General features: G+C 54.8%; 2 protein-coding genes across 3 annotated transcripts; both read right to left on the reverse strand.

Annotated features, from left to right (window-relative positions):
* Positions 1-68: 68 nt before the first annotated feature.
* Positions 69-7018, reverse strand: SLC5A2 (solute carrier family 5 member 2). The gene is made up of 14 exons (XM_056137718.1): positions 6893-7018; positions 6014-6085; positions 5819-5923; positions 4803-4967; positions 4413-4518; positions 3669-3749; positions 3308-3537; positions 2757-2892; positions 2470-2577; positions 2231-2381; positions 1919-2087; positions 1613-1828; positions 381-510; positions 69-295 (listed from the first exon to the last, which is right to left on the reverse strand). The coding sequence occupies exons 1-14, from the start codon at positions 7016-7018 to the stop codon at positions 69-71; spliced, it is 2022 nt and encodes a 673-aa protein (XP_055993693.1).
* A 3498-nt stretch (positions 7019-10516) lies between these two features.
* On the reverse strand, positions 10517-16550 carry TGFB1I1 (transforming growth factor beta 1 induced transcript 1). 2 transcript variants are annotated; one of them, XM_056137720.1, is made up of 11 exons: positions 16499-16550; positions 14799-14914; positions 14656-14708; positions 13876-14018; positions 13655-13742; positions 13470-13575; positions 13165-13359; positions 11778-11951; positions 11492-11573; positions 11124-11272; positions 10517-11037 (listed from the first exon to the last, which is right to left on the reverse strand). In XM_056137720.1, exons 1-11 carry the CDS (start codon positions 16509-16511, stop codon positions 10771-10773), a joined length of 1386 nt encoding a protein of 461 aa, XP_055993695.1. In that variant the 5' UTR covers positions 16512-16550; the 3' UTR covers positions 10517-10770. The 2 variants fall into 2 exon arrangements, with proteins under 2 accessions (XP_055993695.1, XP_055993696.1); XM_056137721.1 differs by lacking the exon at positions 16499-16550 and adding an exon at positions 16039-16091.
* Positions 16551-17746: the final 1196 nt, after the last annotated feature.

A 17746-nucleotide genomic window follows, 5' to 3' on the forward strand; every position in this document is an offset into this window, starting at 1 on the left:
CCCCACCTCCCTCACTGTGAAGCCGAACTCACCCCTGGCTATAGCTCAGATTCCCAGAAAAGTTGACCTCAAGCATAAAATCCCCAGAGGAAGACGGCCACAGCCATCATGAGCAACGCATTGAGATTGACCACGCGGGCCCAAGTTGGGTTCTCACTGATGTCCTCCATCTGCCTGGCTGCTTCAGCCACCTCCTCCTCGGTCGGGGGTGGGGGACCACTTGACCCACCCTTGCTCATTCCACAGAACCAGAGCAGGCACTGGCGGAAAAAGCCTGGTGCTGGGGACCGGGGCTCTGAAAAATTGAGGTCTTACAGTTAGTTTGCAGGATCTTGTCACCCCTCCGCCTCCTCGTCCTACTTCCCTGGGCTGTGTCTTACCCTCAATCTCCACTGCATGTTCCAGGCACCCGTTTTGTACTGGGGGCGAGGTTGGCCCTCTCAGCTCATCCACGTCCAGGTCTTCCCGCTCCTCCTTGCTGTGCCGGAGACTGTAAACCAGGCGGTGGAGCTGGAAAGGGGGAGTGGAGACTCGGTGTGGGCTCTGTGTAGTTCCCCCGACCTTGCGGCCACACTGGAACTCCCTGACCAAGTCCAAGTTCAACTTCCTCCATCCCTCTAACCCACTGCACGTTATCCTCTGGCCGGAACAACCCTCCTCAGCTGGAGTTTTAAAGCTATTGTACCATCGCAACGATTCAATAAAATTAAAATACTAAAAAAATAAAGCTGTTGGCTCTGTTTTATCACACCGGGTGTCCTATCTACATTCAGAATTCTACTTTACACTTTCCTGCTATGGTTCTTTGCGTGGGTGTTTCTGCTCATGGTATTTTCCTGTTTGCCCCCTCCTCATCCTTCCAGACCCAGTCATTCTGTCCACCATTAGCCCTTCCAGACCAAGCCTTTCATGGGCTTCCAAGACACTGGTACTCCTTCTTCTTCGTCACCAGCCTTACCCCATTTTTTTTTGGGTCACACCCAGCGATGCACAGGGGCTACTCCTGGCTCTGCACTCAGGAATAACTCCTGGTGGTGCTCAAGGAACCATATGGGATGCTGGGAATCGAACCCGGGTCGGTCACGTGCAAGGCAAATGCCCTACCCACTGTGCTATTGCTCCAGCCCTTACCCCATATTTTATTTTATTTTGTTTTATTTTGCTTTTTGGGTCACACCCTGTAATGTGCAGGGGTTACTCCTGGCTCATGCACTCAGGAATTACCCCTGGCGGTGCTCAGGGGACCATACGGGATGCTGGGAATCGAACCCTGGTCGGCCTCGTGCAAGGCAAACTCTCTACCCGCTGTGCTATCACTTCAGCCCCAACCCCATATTTTAAATCCCAGGACCATGCCAGAGACTGGGCACTATAAGCATCACCTCCAGACTTCTATAAGCCACCTCTCCCCAGACCATCTCAAATAAATGACACTTAAATTGAAACTCAGTATTTGCTTCGCAAATGCAGCTTCAGACTGGATCCCCAGCTTGCTCTCAGAAAACCCCCAACAGAGAAATTTAAGTTCTTCCTCCGGGGGCAGACTCGACTTGCCAGAGGACGGCACTGCCCACTTGGGTCCTAGTGATGTTTATCCGAGCATGGCACTTACGTGCTTCTGGGGAATGGGCTCTGTGCACAGTGAAATTAGGAGGATGAGAAGGCCGGAACACAAGAACAGCACGATGGCGAAATAGAGATAGTGCACCCCACAGATAATTGCTGGGCAGGACGAAGGGCGCACGCAGCTGCCAGAGCCGAAGGAGAACTCGGGAATAAGGCGCGCCAGACCCATCAGCAGCCCGCCGATCAGGCCCCAGAAGGCACCCTGGGGAGGTGGGGTGAGGAGAGGGTCAGCCACCCACCGGGGCTGCTTCAGGAGCCCGGGTCAGGAGCAGAAGGATCCCTCAACGCGCACCTTCTCATTGACCCGGGGCACGAAGAGAGCGAGCACGAACACGGCGGACACGGGCGGTGCCAGGTAGCTGGAGACAGCCTGGATGTAGTCGAAGAGCTGCCCGCCCTGCGCCGCCTGCACCACCGGGAGCCAGGCCACCGACACGGCCACGATGAACACCACCCAGAGCCTGCGTGGGGGATGGAGGGCGACGGCGGGGCGTCTGATCAAGACCCTCGACGCCCCTCCCCCTCCGCGCGCCCGGAGCCCCCCCACCTGGGGGGCGGCAGGATGGAGGTGATGACGGGGAAGGAAACCCGGGCCGGGCCGCACCGTCCGACCAGCAGGAGCTCGCGGTCGCCGGCGCGGGGGCGCAGGCGCGTGTAGATGTCCATGGTGAAAAGCGTGCTGCTGCTGTTGAAGATGGACGCCAGCGAGGACATGAGCGCGGCCAGCATGACGGCCAGCATGAGTCCACGCAGACCTAAGGGCAGGTGGCGCCGTGAGACCCAGCCCACCAGGGAGTCCCGGGGGTGGGGGGGAAACCCAGGCACCCGCCACCCCGTCCTCACCATTGGGCATGAGCTTTACCACCAGGCGCGGGTAGGCGATGTTGGAGCAGCCCACCTCGGTCCCACACACACGCTTGCACACTTCAGGCACCACGCATGCCACCTCGTCTGCAGAAAAGAGGACTAGGGGGAAACCCTGGTAGCGCAGGGTTTGGGGGCGAGGGACATGGGGGTGCTGACACGGTGGGGCCAGTAACCCAAAAAGGAACCAAGCTCCTTGCACTAGAGGCGAGCAGGATGGGGATGGAGGGTAACAGGACTCGGCTGGGCAAGAAAGCAGACGTTACCCGGGTACAGAATGCGACTGATCATGCCTGGCATGACCATGAGGAACATGGGCATGAGCTTCAAGTAGCCGCAGAGGATGCAGCCCGCCTTGATGTGCGTTAGGTTCTTCCCGGCCAGGCAGCGCTGCACTATGACCTGCAGGCGACAAGCATCGGACCACTCAGGCCCTCCCCGCCTCCTCCCTACCCCCACCCCGCCCCCTGCTTGTTATTGAGAGCGATAGCACAGCACAGCGGGTAGGGCGATTGCCTAGCACGCAGCCGACCGGGGTTCTATTCCCAGCATCCCATATGGTCCTCCGAGCACCGCCAGGAGTAATTGCTGAGTGCATGAGCCAGGAGTAACCCCTGTGCAAGCCGGGAGTGACCATCCACCCCCCCCGCCCCCCCTAAAAAAGAAAAAGAAAAAGAGAGACGTGCTCCAGCTCAGCCCCCAAAGGTAGACCGCGCTCTGGTGCCTCAGACCCGCCTCCTCGGCCCGCCTCCCCCTGCCGTTGCCTTTGCCCGCCCAGCTCCGCGCTGCCAGACCCTACCCAGACTCCACCCCGCACCTGATCGCTGCACCAGTACCAGCCGGAGACGATGGTGAGCCCCACGAGCAGCGCGGGCCAGGGCAGATCTCCAGCCACAGGGTCCCGCAGCAGGTGGTAGGAGTCGGCCCGGGGATGGTAACAGGAGCTGGAGATGTTCCCGACAGCCGGATCCTCGGATACCGTCAGCGACGTCACTGCCCCCAAGTACTTGTCAAAAAGTCCTGAATAGCCGCCCACCTCGTGGAAAGCTGTAAGGCAGTCATGCCAAGGCACTTTCTAGAGAACTCAGGTGCGGAGCAGCTGTAATGTCCTTGCTCCGTGACTGAGCAGGCAGACCCAAGACCTCGGTGTCCCCATGCCGGTTGGCTAGCCACCTTACCATAACCCATGAGGATGAAGGCGCCCCCAAGGATAACGAAGGTCTGCACAGTGTCTGTGTACATCAGCGCTGCCAGTCCGCCTGCAACACCACCCAGGTCAGTGCCCACGGCCAAATCTAGTATCCCTTCCTGAAGAACATGTATCAGAACCGAGGCCCAGATTCCATGCTCGGGAGGCAGAGCGTGGCGTTTTCACTGGGTTCACCAAGTGTGAGCTTGGTTTCAGCCTCTTCTGATGCCCCTTGGGCCAGACTCCAGAGCCTTCTCATCACCACAGTTTTCTCATCTAATTCTCTAAGGTCCCATTCTGCACCCCATCCCATCCCCGTGTCTGGGTCCCTCAAGCCACCCTTGGTACCAGGCCTGACTCCTCTGGCCCCGCACTAGGATCCTGGAAACTGCATTTGGTGCTGGAGACTGGTTGTACCTGCTCCAGCCTCCACCCCTGCTCACAAAAAGAGCTTCTGAGCCTGCCCACATCCAGTACAGGCTCAGTGACTTGTCTTTCCAGTCCAATTCCAAGGAATAGTGTGTGTGTGCGTGTGTGCATGTGTGTGCATGTGTGCATGCATGCATGCGTGATTGTGCGCACGTGTGTATATTTCATAGATTTAGGTCTTTTTTTTTTCTTGAAACACATCATTTCAGAAGTTTTCCACCCCACTCCCTTTATCATTCTTGACTCCCCTAAGCCCCAGCGCATCTTCTGAGCAAGCGTTTCCCTAAACCCATGCCACAGCCACCTGTCACAGTGTAGATCATGGTAATGGCCAGGAGCGCAATGACAGAGGCGTAGATGTTCCAGCCCAGAGCCTGTTGGATGAAGACTGCCCCCGAGAACATGTCCACCTTTGAGAAGTGAGCAGGAGAGCAGATCAGGACCCAAAGGGGTAGGCCTTGGCCCTATGAGGCCACCACTCAGAAGTCCCTATTCATCCAGTCTTCGCAGGTCTCACCCATTATGGTCAGGGCCCCAGAAATCTATTCCTTCCAAGGCCATGCCTCCCTGGAGGAACAGGACCAAGAACAATTTCTCCTTGGTCCCATCCTTCCAGGCCCTTCAAGAGCACCCACTCAGAGCGCCCAAACAGAGTGCCCGCCACCCAGGATCCCACCACACCAAGCTCTCACACCGAAATCTTGGTGAAGATGTACAGAAACAGTGAGAGCACAGACAAGTAGAGGCGGATGCGGTGGCCGCCGAAGCGCTTGCGCAGGTACTGGGGCATGGTAATGACGCCTGCCGTCAGGTACACGGGCGCGAAGAGCCAGCCGAGGAGCAGCACCACGAACAGCGCCTGGGGGCACAGAGGGACAGCTGAGGTGGCCCAGAGGAGGTCCCTGAAGCCCCCCAGAGGATGCTGCTGTGGATCCCAGGCAGAAAGGCACAAGGTCGGGACACCTTCTTGGACCCACCCTTGACTCACCTTCCTGCCCTCAGACTGTATTCTTGGGCCCCCATGCTCCCTTCTCCCATATCCCAGCACCTGAACCCAAATATAAGATTCCTCCACCTGACCCTCCCTTCCCCTCTCCTCCCATCCCACTTTCTGTCTCCCAAGGCCTGGGACCAACCCTGATATCTCCAGCCCTCCAGGGTGAGTCTCAGTGCCAGAGCTTTGTCTCCTTCCTGGTTCTGCAAGGACTTTAACCAATCCAGAGAGGCCCCCCAGAGCGCAGCTTCAAGGAGCCTGGAGGGCCCTGACCTCAAGCAGAGGCTGGGGCCTGGCCCGGGCTCCCGTAGGGATGTCAGGAGCAGAGCCTATCTTTGTTTTTGTTTTTGTTTTGTTTTTTGGGTCACACCCGGCGATGCACAGGGTTTACTCCTGGCTCATGCACTCAGAAATTACTCCTGGGCGGTGCTTGAGGGACCATATGGGATGCTGGGAATCAAACTCGGGTTGGCTGCATGCAAGGCAAACACCCTACCAGCTGTGCTATCACCCCAGCCCCATATCTTTATTCAGAAAATGGCTGCCTTTACAGGCCCCCACCTCCAAGCATGGGTCCCCCACTGGAAGCCCAGCCCCTACCAAGGGGGGAAGTTCTATTTCCTCTTACACACACACCCCACCTGCAGTCTCTCCAGGAGGGAACCCTTCGAGGGTCCTCCAGAGGGTGAGGGTTTTGGGTAAACAAGGGGACTCACATTCCACTCAAATCCAGCCACAGCCAAGCCACTCGCGGCTCCAGTCCCTGCGAGGCCCACAAAGTGGCCACTGCCGATATTGCTGGCGAAGAGAGAAGCCCCAACCTGGGGTGGGAGGGGGGAGGATGGCAGGGTGAAGGTGAGTCACAATGTTCCTTGAAGCCCCTCCCGCACCACAGGCCAAGCCTCACTCACCGGCCACCACACCATGCTTCGTCCTGCCAAGAAGTAGCCACCCACAGTGCCTCTATTGGTCCTGCACATGGACTGGAGGACATAGATAGGGAGAGATCTGGATCAGGGGCACGTCTCTGGGCATCATTAGGCTCCTAAACACATTCCTCAGGCTTGTTCCCGGCTGAAGATTAACTGGTGCTCTGCTCTCCTGAGGGTTCACACACTACCCCACCCCCACCCTCCTCTTCCAGAAACCCAGAGCAAACCAGGCCCTACCCTGGCATCCAGCTCTCCAAGTTGAGTCTGGCTGGTTTCAGCCTGATTCTTGCCAAGGGCTTTGGATATGAACACCATATCCAAAAGTAAGTCATAAGGTAGCACTGTCCTCCCATTGTTCATCGATTTGCTCGAGCGGGCACCAGTAATGTCTCCATTGTGAGACTTGTTACTGTGTTTGGCATATTGAATAGGCCACACAGAGCTTGCCAGGCCCTGCCCTGAAGGCGGGCTACTCTCAGTAGCTTGTTGGGCTCTCCGAGAGGGGCAGAAGAATTGAACCTGGGTCAGCCGCGTGCAAGGCAAACGCCCTACCCGCTGTGCTATTGCTCTAGCTATAATGTAGACAGGAAAAACAGAAGCCTCATTTAGAAAGCTGTCCCCGATGAAAATCTATCAACCCCCCTCCATGAGATCACCCAAAGGTGAGCGAGCAAGGAATGAATGTTGGCTGAGTCTTCCTGAAGCTGTTTAGAGACTAGCTTGCTCCTTTCTGTTCAGATCTCCCCTTCCGGTCCAGGTACTCTGCCTTTATGGTCTATGGGAAGACTTTTCCTGAGACCTCCCCTCAACCCCAAGCCCCGGAGCATGGCCCCCAGTAGTCTTCCCTTGATATCTCACCCACAGTCCAACACCAATGACCAGAAGGAAATAAGCAGCAATGACGACAATGTCAGCAGGGTTGTCAATAAGGACACTCTGGTCCTCCAGCCCGGGTGCCGAGCTTGCCTCTGTCTGTTCCTCCATTCTGCTCACGATCTGCTCCTCAAAGGATGAGCCCCTGGAATTCCCCAGGGAAGAGATTAATGGTTACCTCAGGGGCACTGAGCCGGCAAGTCCCCCAAGCCTGGTCCCCCCACCTCAACTATGTTTAGCTGAATCAGGTCACATCAAGGCCAAAGGTGAACTCTTTCGAGATCAGGAGCACTCTTTCTGGGGTCTCAGCTCCCATCCCTTCCCAGGGCCCCAGGTTTAAAATTCCCAACAAACTCCAGAGGGATCATTTTCATTTTTTTTCTTTTTTTGCTTTTTGGGGCACATCCAGAAATGCTCAGGAGATATTCCTGGCTCTGCACTCAGGAATTACTCCTGGTGGTGCTTGGGGGACCACTTGGGATGCCGGGGATCGAACTCAGGTCGGCCGCATACAAGGCAAATGCCCTACCCGCTGTACTATCGCTCGACCCCGAGGGATCATTTTCAAAGCCAGTTCTATCATTTCTATGCTCAAGATCCTCCCATAGCTCCTAATAATAGGAGGAAGTAAAAGAACCTCGGGCTGATGTTGAAGGCCTGCCAACCCCCAACTCTTGTTTACCCTTCCCCTGGCTTCTCTACCAAATCTAGAATGAAATAACGTCTCGCTTTTGATACTCTTGGTTTGCCCAGCCCCCGTGTATCCCCAACTTTCACAAAAAGCACCTTTCATAGAATGCTTCCCTGCCTTCCAAATGGCAACTTCTACTCTGCCTTCAGTACCCAGTCCACATTACCCTTTCAAGAATGGTCTTCCTGATAGTTAGGAGCACATTGTGTAGCCCTTGTAAAGGCTTGGGGGGAGGGGTACAGTGGGTAGGGCGTTTGCCAACCTGGGTTCAATTCCCAGCATCCCATATGGTTCCCCAAGAACCAGGAGTAATATCTGAGTGCAGACCCAGGAGTAAACCCTGTGCATCGCTGGGTGTGACCCAAAAAGAAAAAGAAAGAAAGAAAGAAAGAAAGAAAGAAAGAAAGAAAAGGCCTTGGCCTGTCTCTCCAACCAAACTAGAGATGCTGCAAAATCAAGAAATTATCTGATTTATCACTGGAGTTCCATTGTTCAGCGCAGGACTGAATACAGAAAGGGATGATGTTGATGAATATGAGTGTGAAGGCAAAAAATAGTACTTTTCTTTCCTAGAATGGACCTAACCTGGATGTCTGATTACAGCAGTTAGCTTCATTCCAGAGACAGTGAACAGGAAACTATTTTCAGGCAATATTAAAGAGCCTTATTTTGTATCTCTTCAAAAGCAGACTCTAAGACAAGAATATGGGTGCAAGGATATTAGAAGGGAGAGACATAAACCCACTAAAGACTGAAGGAGGAAGGGAGACTGAGAACAGTTGGGAGAAATCCAATAAAAGATGTGTTGATGAATGGGTTACCATTGTGAACAGTGTAATTCAAGCCCAGTTCTAGAGACCTTCTGAGCTCAGAGGTGGAGAACACACCTCATTGTTAAGGATAATAGGGTACTTCTGTCTCTAACTTGTTGGAAACTACTTCCACCACACTTCAGGCCTGCTAGATCCAGGACCACACTCCAGACAGAAACTCAGGAAGCAGCTGGGGAGACAGGATATCTGGGAACTATCTGCACATAATTTCCAGGGTTGTGGGCTAAGTGAATCTGAGTGGGCAACTACTTGGGTCAGGCTTTTTACAAGCCCCTAAAGCAACTAAAAGTGCCTGAGAAAAATCCAGAGTAAGTGTCAGAGAACACACTAGAGTTACTGGTACTTACAAACCTATCCATCTTCACGATGGCCTACAAATCCCTTCCTGATGAGTATCTGCTTTCTTTCTGACCTCTGCCTCTCCCCACTGCTGGCTCTAACCCAATGACACTGGGCTTCCTTTCTTTCTCCAAAGTGCCAAGTTCTTTCCTATCATCTGGCCTTTGCACCAGCTAATTTCTGCGTCTGGAATGTTCTCAGTCTCTTTGCTTGACTAGCTCTTTCTCAATCGTGAAGCCTCAGCTAGGACAGTACATTTTCACAGAGGCTTTTTCTATCTGGTTAAGAAGACAACACTTTCCTCACCTTGATCTTAGTTCTCTATTTTGTCCTTCTCACCTTCCTCCTTCCTTTCTTTCTTCATTAACAATTATTTTTTTTGAATTAGACACCGTTCTAGATACCAAAGAGACAACGGTCAGCAAATCAAATGTGTCCATCTAACAAAGAAACTCTTGTTCCAGAAGTAGACATAAGGGAGCAACAAACACCTATGGCAACAGCACTATAAAGGGACGAGGACGTATTGTAGGTGGAAACAGGAGGGTAACAGTCAACTTAAGTGGTCAGGGAAGTTCCCATTATTCATCACACTGGTCACTTGAGCATGTTTGGCTACTAGACTTCATCTATGTTGAGGGCTTGGTTCTGTGCATTCTCCCCAGAAACTGGTATGTGCTCAATTAACACTTGGTGGATGAAGGAACGCATGGCCAATTGAACCATCCTCAAGACAGGGAGATGGTTACATACCAGGAGGAGGACAGTAGTGCCTGGGAAGCATGTGTACAAGGGGCAAAAAGAGGAAGTGTTTTTTGACTGACAAGACATTAGAGGCCTTCCCCAGTCAACCCCAGTTCATTCCCTGGCTCTGTATATAGGCACCTAAGCACCATCAGGAGATCCCTGAGCACAGAGCCAGGAGTCAATCCTGAGCACCACTTGGTGAGAGTCAAAAACAAAACAAAAAAGAACAGTAGAGCAGCTTATGAGGTATGTGCCCCAGGCAAGGTCAGGGGACACCTCCCCTTGTGTACTGCCCATACAGGTTATTGTTGGCAGCTAGCCTCACCTGGTGCTAGGAGGCATGTCAGAATTCATCATTCCCAGCTTGAAGTGCTATAATTTGAACGCAAGTCTGTCGGCTCTCTAGTAAAATGCATAGGGCCAAATGCTGGGACCCAGATAGGCCTGTGCAGTTCAGAGATAAAACTCAGGCTTCCCCATACTGCACCTTCCTTGGCCCCCAATCTGAGTTCTTGTGTCTTCGGAGGCCGAGTGCACTCCCCTATTGCCGACCTGACCATATTCTTTGGTCTTCTGTCTGGGACGATGTCATGTCAAGTACTAGTTAGAGGGAAGTTGTATCTCAGGGTTCAGATTAAAGCATAAATTGGAACTTCTAAATGGAGCCATGCTGAGGGGGCTCTGGGGGGGAGGGGTCAGGCCACTGGACGCCAATCAGCGGGTGCTTGAGGGGATATAAAGAGATATATGCAGCTGAAGAAGGGGGAGGGACCCGCTTGGGCTCTGCTATTATCTGTACAGCCCAGTCCTGTCCTTGTCATTGGTCTCCACCCTTCCAAGCTGTGGGGCCGCATCTGATACGCAAAGCAGTCTGGAATGGGCGGAGGCGCCCTGGTCCTGCCCAAAGACACCACACCAGGAGTGACCGGAAATGTGTGTTTATGTAGGTAGAAAAGAAGTGCATAGAACAGTGAGAGCTGGAGCCGGAGGGGCTGGCCGGGTTTCTGCTGAATCGGCAGTTCCAGAGAGTGGAGGAGGACCCTCTGCAGGGCACTGCCCCCCTGCACTGGGGGCCCAGGGGAGGATGGAGAGTACCTTAGGGAGGGTTTAGTACCTCAGTGGGCGGGGCACCACAGAGGAGGGGAGTGAAGAGGGGGGATGGCGAGGGCCCCACATCAGAGGGCCAGGTCTTGTCTGCAGAACCCCGGCGGCGTTTGGAGGAGGACGGGCCTCTGCCGCCCGGCCGGCCGCGGTCAGCCGAAGAGTTTGAGGAAGCAGGGCTGGCAGTAGGGCTTGCCGGCTCGCTCCTGGAACGAGCCCTTGGTGAGCGGGCGCAGGCAGAAGGTGCAGGTGAAGTGGTCCGGGTGGAAGCGGCGGCCCAGCGCCGACACGCAGCGACCCGTCACCGGGAGGCCGCACGTGGCGCACAGCGAGCCGCGCCGCGCGTGAAAGTGGCTCTCGCACAGCGGGCGGCCCTCGTGCTCAAAGAAGCTGCCTCCCGAGAAGGGCGCGAAGCACTCCTGCGGGGAGAGCACGGTCAACCCCACCCGACACGAGCCGGCCCCGCCCCCTCCGCCGCCCCGGCGCCGCCCCCACAGCCGCGCACCCTGCACACGAAGCAGTCCGGGTGCCAGAGTGCGCCCAGGGCCGAGATGTAGTTATCCAGGATCGGGCCCTGGCAGCCCTGGCAGCGCGGCGCGAACAGCTGCAGGAAGTCCCGGCGGCAGTAGGGGCGCCCCTCGCGCTCGTGGAAACCTGCGGGAGTGGGGGGCCATCGTCGAAAGGAGCCAGGGAGGGGATGCACCGGGTCCCCCAGCACCTGGGATCCAGGGGCCTGCGGCGGCGAGACACTCAGGCGCCGAGCAGCGGGGAGCCCCCCCTCCCAATCTACGAGAAAGCCCCCAAGTCCCGGCCTCGGCGGGGCTGGAACCTCAAACGCCCACCCGGCGTCGGAGGCCAAAGCCGCGCTCTCACCCTCATCTCCGAAAGGCTCCCCGCAACTGACGCAGCAGAAGTGCTCCGGGTGCCAGTGGGTGCCCAAGGCTGTGACCATCTTCTGCGGGGGAAGAAAAGGAGACGCTGGGTGTCCCTCCCGCTACCTCTCCTCCCTCTCCCTGTGAATGGGTTGAAGCAAACGTGAGAAACTGGACTAGCAGGGGGCCTGGAAGTCGGAGAGAGGGACAAGTTCGGAGTTTGGGAAGGGGACTGGGCGCTGGGTCCCGAGAGGGTCGGGGCGGGTAGTGGGGTGCGTGTGGCTCACGTGTCTGATGGGTTGATTGCAGAGGCCACACCGTGGGGAGAAGCGCTCAAAGTAGCACTCGGGGCAGAAGGGGGCTCCGTCCTTCTCGAAGAAACTGCTGCCTCCCAGGGTCGTAGAGCAGCCGCCGCAAAGGAAGTGCTCAGGGTGCCAGGCTCGCCCCAGCGCCGTCACCACCTGCGGGTTGGGGGCGCAGTGGGATGCACTTGAACAGTCGGAAGTTAAGACTTTTTAAGCCCTATCGCTGGAGAGCTGGAAGAAGCACCCCACTTTCAAGACAGCCTTTAAGTGATGGGGTCACCCCAGGCTTTACATCACAGTGCTCAGAACTATTATGCCATGAATATGTCATTTCTTTTCAAAGAAAGATTTAATACATAATATTTCATCTGTACACCAACACATTCACAAAGTATAATTTTAAAAGTATATCTTAAAGAAGGAAGGGTCTCATGAAAGCAAAACAGCATAGGTCCCCCAAAAGTCATAATGACACTCTGCTTTACAGGGATTAGAAATTCTGAGATGCAAGCAGAAGTTTATTATAATATTTTTTCTTTTTCTTTTCTTTTTTTTGGGGGGAGTGTCACACCTGGCAATGCTCAGGGGTTACTCCTGGCTTTGCACTCAGGAATTACTCTTGGCAGAGCTCAGGGGACCATATGGGATGCTAGGAATTGAACTCAGATCAGCTGTGTGCAAGGCAAATGCCCTACATCCTACGATAGCCATGCTATCGCTCCAGCCCCTATTATAATTTTTTAACGGGGTCACACCATGGTGTGGCATGGTGGGTTGCTGGGGGATTTGGCGCCAGTGTTGGCCTGGCAGTTCAAAGCTGAGTACAGTAGTGAAACTTTGTTTTCTTCCTTTTGTTTTGTTTTGTTGTGTTTCTTGGCTTGACCAAGAAACAGGACACTCTAGCAAGAGCGTCTAAATCAAGCACTGAACACAGCTGTTACATCAACTATGTCACAAAGCCAAGTACCAGAGTTCCCAGACCAGACTCTCATGGAGAAGAAATAGAATTTGTGATGCCCAAGAGATGGTGGGGGGGCACCTTGAGGAATCTATAAAGATTAATAAACCAAGGGTTTGTAAAGGAGTAGCAACGTGTGCCCAGAACAGAGCCTCAATAGATGATAACTGGACTAACATTCTCACTGTGACACACTCACTGGCTGTGATTCAGACCTTCAGTTTCCTAGTTCACAAAAGATGAATAACAATAATAGCCATGCCCCAGAGTTATTTACTTTCAATAAATCTGGTTTCAATGGTAGTCGGAGATGATCCCTCTGGACAAGAACTGAGTGTTGAAAAGAGGGAAAGTGTTTTGGTTTTGTTTCAATCTGGTTTGTAATATAGATGAGTCAGTGGGCGCACGTACTTGCCCAGCAATGGGTTTATTGCAGGAGCCGCAGAGCCCCTTGGCCTGGGTGGGAACTCCACGTCGGCTGAGGTCAGACTGCAGCATTCCCAGCATGGAGTCTAGGCTTCCCTTGTTAGCAGGGCCTGGTGGAGACGGGGAACCCTCATTCACGGAGCTTGGCGCTGGTGGCTGGCTTGGCGCAGAGGTTGGAAGCTGCAGCAGAGAAGGCATGAGAGTTGAGTCATAAAGACAGAAGAAAGGTCTTGTGGGAGGGGGGAATCACAAGCCAACACTGCCCACAACCCTCCTCCCACCTGACTCACATGATTCTGGACACGGAAGTCAGAGAGTGAAGCCATCAGTCTATCCAGCTCCAGGGTGGCTGAGGTGGCAGAAGGCTTTGGGAGAGCTGGAGTCGGGCTGGGAGGGCTGTGAAGATCTGTTAGCTCTTTGCCTCCCAGAGAATAACCCCTCCAATAACTCAGCCCTGCCAAACAGTCAAACTTACAGGTTGGATCTTTTCTTGTCGTCAGATGGGTCCTCCTTCTGCTCCCCTGCAGCCTCCTTACTAGATGGGAACTGAGACATTATTTCATCTGCAAGGGGATAGAAAGGGTATGATAGACAAGAGGCCATGCTTTACCCACCCTCCCAGTTAAATTTTGTGTCTATTTAAGTCCATCCCCCTTCCCTGCCCTCCCCTCGTCCCATGAAAGCCTTTCTCGGTACCTGTGATGTTGAACTGAGTAGCATTAAGTTCCTGAAGCAACCGGTCTAGCTCACAGAGCCCCGTGCCCAAGACTCCACTGGAAGAGGAGAATGGAGGGGCTCCAGAGGACACAGTCTTGGGGGACCGAGGCTTGCAGACCGTACTGGGAAACAGGGTAGGAGCCTGGATTCAGAGGTGGGAAGCCTCTTCACCCAAGTCTCTCCCCCACCACCATCAATTTTATTTTATTAAAGCAACATGAGTTACAAAGTTCTTTATAGTTGGGTTTTTGACATACAATGTTCCATTAATGATCCCATCACCAGTGTCTACTTCCCTCCACCAGTGTCTCCAGGTTCCTCCTCTTACCCTACTCACCCCTAGCCCCAGTCTGCCATCTTGACAGGCACCTTTTAAGTTTCGGTTCCATGATTTCAGTTTTGTTGACTCTGCGGTTTGGGTATTAAGCTCTAGCATTTCTTAACACCAATGATGCCCCTGAATCCCCTTGACCTTTGCCCAAGTTGCTTTTCATCTATCTCTTCACCCAGCTCTCTCTCTCTCTCTCTCTCTCTCTCTCTCTCTCTCTCTCTCTCTCTACTGTTTGGGTCACAGTGATGCTCAGGGGTTACTCCTGGCTCTGCACTCAGGAATTACTCCCGGTGGTGCTCAGGGGACCATATGGGATCCTAGGGATCAAACCCAGGTCAGCCATGTGCAAGGCAAATGCCCTCCCCACTGTGCTATAGCTCTGGTCCTCTTAATTACTGTCCCATTCCCGCAGTACCCAGGCCTCTCACCTGTATAGGTGATCCTTGTCCCCAGAGGTTCCTGAAGAGTCCCCAGACCCCATCTACAGAGAAGAGTTAGATGTAGGATGACAGGCCTGTATGCCCCCCTCCCCCCCAGGCCCATGTTCTTCTAAACCAGCATCTAATCTCACCTGTGGCTGGTGACCATAAGACAGGGGAGCTGAGAGGGGTTCTGGGGGTTGTTCTTTGGGAGCTCCTGACCTTGGCATGTGTGAAGTGGTGGTTTCCAGATCAGAGAGCAGGGCGTCTGCAGGAAGAGGCCATCGGGTGAGAGGTTGAGAAATCAAGATTAGGAAAAAGACAAGGCTGTAGAATATCAGAGCATCCGGATCCCAAAAGGTAGTGAGGTCAGAAGCTAGTGTTAAGAGCAAACATTAAGAACTGGAAGGAGGGAGGAAGAGACAGAAGTTAAAGCACTTGCCTTGCAAAAGTTAGATTCCTGGCACTGCTTATGGTTCCTGAGCACTGCTAGGGGTCACTCCTGAACACAGAGCCATGAATGCCCCCTGAGCATGGTAGGGTGTGGTCAACCCTTCCCGAACCTCCACCTCATCCATCCCCCGAAAAGAAGAATCAGAAGAAAGCATGATCAGAAGAAAGCCAGATCAAGAAAGACAAGCAGAAAGATGGCAAAGAATATTCGTGCCCAGACATCCCAAATGACTCCATGTGTGAGTTATGCACAAACCCAAGTCTCCTGACTGTTTTATTCACCACATCTTTCCGGATGCAGCCCAAACTGGCTCTACTTCAGCCAAATTTGGCTCCACCCCAAATTGCTCAACTGGCTGTTTGCCTGGCACCCTGCTTTCTGATAGGATGTTCTTTTTTTCTGCCACACCCACTAAATCCTACCCCTAAACAGACTCTATCCAGCAGCCCTGGCCCAGGTCCAGCTCAGTGCCCTGCTACCCCTACTGAGCAGCGCCCCCTTCTGCACTGCCTTCCAGCCCAAACTCCAAACACTAGAGATCTTTCCTCCCTGAGACAACCCACTCCCTCCACTCCGCACCCAGATCCGGATCCTCTGAACCCTGTTCCTTCCAGAACTTGGAAATCTCTGGCTCAATTGTTTTTTTAATTAGTGAATCACCATGAGGTACAGTTGTAGGCTTACAAACTTTCGTACTTGGGTTTCAGTTATACAATGATCGAGTACCCATCCCTCCACCAGTGCCCATTCTTCACCACCAATGATCCCAGTAGCCCTCCCCCCACCCCCTACCCCATCCATCCCCCCCATCCCACCCCGCCTTTGTGGCAGGGCATTCCCTTTTGCTCTCTCTTTCCTTTAGGGTGTTGTGGTTTGCAGTAGAGGTATTGTGGCTCATTTTTTTTTAAAATAGCATCACGGTGGAACACTTCCTTCACCTCTTCCTGGCATCTTGACCCTCTGCACCCGTTTTTCCTTTGCACCCCCAAGCCCGGATCCCGAACGTCTATAGGGGCCCTTAACTCTCCGCGACCGGGGACTTGCGGTCCCTCCTCCCCGCGCGCCGTCGGCTTTCCCGACTCCCCTCCCCGCACGCAGCCCGCAGCCCAGGTGCCCGGGCGTGCCCCCCCTTCGCCGCCCGCGCCCGCTGCCCGTCCCCTCTTGCGTCCTTCCGTGGGCGGCAGAGCTGCAGGGGCTGAGCGCGGGGAGCGGGGCAGGCGAGGAGCGCCCGGCCGGGACAGGAAGGGAGCGGCAGGAAGGGGGACGTGGAGCCGGGAAGGAGGCGCGGGCAGCGGCCAGGAGCGACAGGACGGCGGCGGGGATGGGGACGTGAGGCCACCGGGCTGGAGCGGTACCCAGGCTGCGGCGAGGGTCTGGAGACAAGGGGACCCCACTCACCGAGGTCCTCCATGGCGGGGCGCGAGCGGACAGCGCGGGGCGAGCAGGGCGGGGGCCGTGTCCGGTGGGGGCGGGGGGCTGGGGGGGGAACGTCCGGGAGCTGGATCCCCGGCTGTGACCATGTAAGGAAGCCGGGACCCGCTGGGATGGGGCTTGGGGTGGGGGGGAGCAATGTGCGGGGTACTCGGGGTGGGGGCGTGTGAGGGAGGGAGGGCCACGGCCCACCCAGGCCCACCCCGCCTGCCCGCCTGCGGAGCTGGCCACACCCCAGCCTTGGCCGCAGCTGCACGGAGCCCCAGGCGGCAGTCAGAAAAAGTGGCTTTTCCAGATCTGGCCAGGCACCCAGCATCCAGTGAGGCTGAGCCCCCCCTTCCCCCTCCAAGATCCCACCCTGCGCCCTAAGAGAGCCCCACGGCCACCCAGGTCCCCCCCGGGGGACTTGCTCCAGACAGTCTCTGGGTTGGGGCCAAAAATCTCCTTCTAGGGCTCAGTCAGACCCCAATTCCAGAGACAGAGACAGACCCACTGAACCTTCCGGCGGAGCTAAAACCTGGGACAGACTGAAACCCAGCCCAAGTCTCCCTGCAGACCAGAGTCACAACAAGCCCCCCTCCCCGTCCCCCACCCCCAGCACCCAGGTGATCCAAACCTGTTCCCCCCAAAGTTCCCCACTGGCAAACAACTCAGTCCCCACAGAGACCCAGGACTGAGTGAGACCCTGAGAGACCAAGGTGGAAAGGACATTTTCCGGAGACACGGATGGACACAGGAAGGATGCTGCTACTACAGAGGGATTTGCTATGAGCACTGGACTGCGGGCATCAAGCTAATTAACAACCTGGAAAACTTTAACAATTACTGATCCCCAGAGCATCCTCCCCTCAGCTCAGTTTGATCAGAATTTTTATTTTGGTTTGGGGGCCAACCTGGTGATGTTCAGGGATAACTCCTGGCAGGCTTGAGGACCATATGAAGTGCCAGGGATCAAACCTGGACTAACTGGTACAAGGCAAGCGCCCTGCTCACTGTGCTATTGCTCCAGCTCTGGTCAGAATTTTTTAAAAGTTCTCTGAATGCTTGTAGAGAAAGACCTGAACAAATGCTCAGAGGTGTACTGCGAGCAAATGATAACCTTAGCTCCCAGAAGCTTACTAGTAGGCCCTGTCCAGGCCCTGTCCTCTGGCTGGGCAGCTGCCTAAACAATAAGGATCCGGAGGCCGGGCCTTGGTGACCCTGCTGGGAAACTAA

The sequence above is a fragment of the Sorex fumeus genome, unplaced genomic scaffold (genome assembly GCF_029834395.1).
Source record: "Sorex fumeus unplaced genomic scaffold, SorFum_2.1 ptg000126l, whole genome shotgun sequence".
Lineage (NCBI taxonomy): Eukaryota > Metazoa > Chordata > Mammalia > Eulipotyphla > Soricidae > Sorex > Sorex fumeus.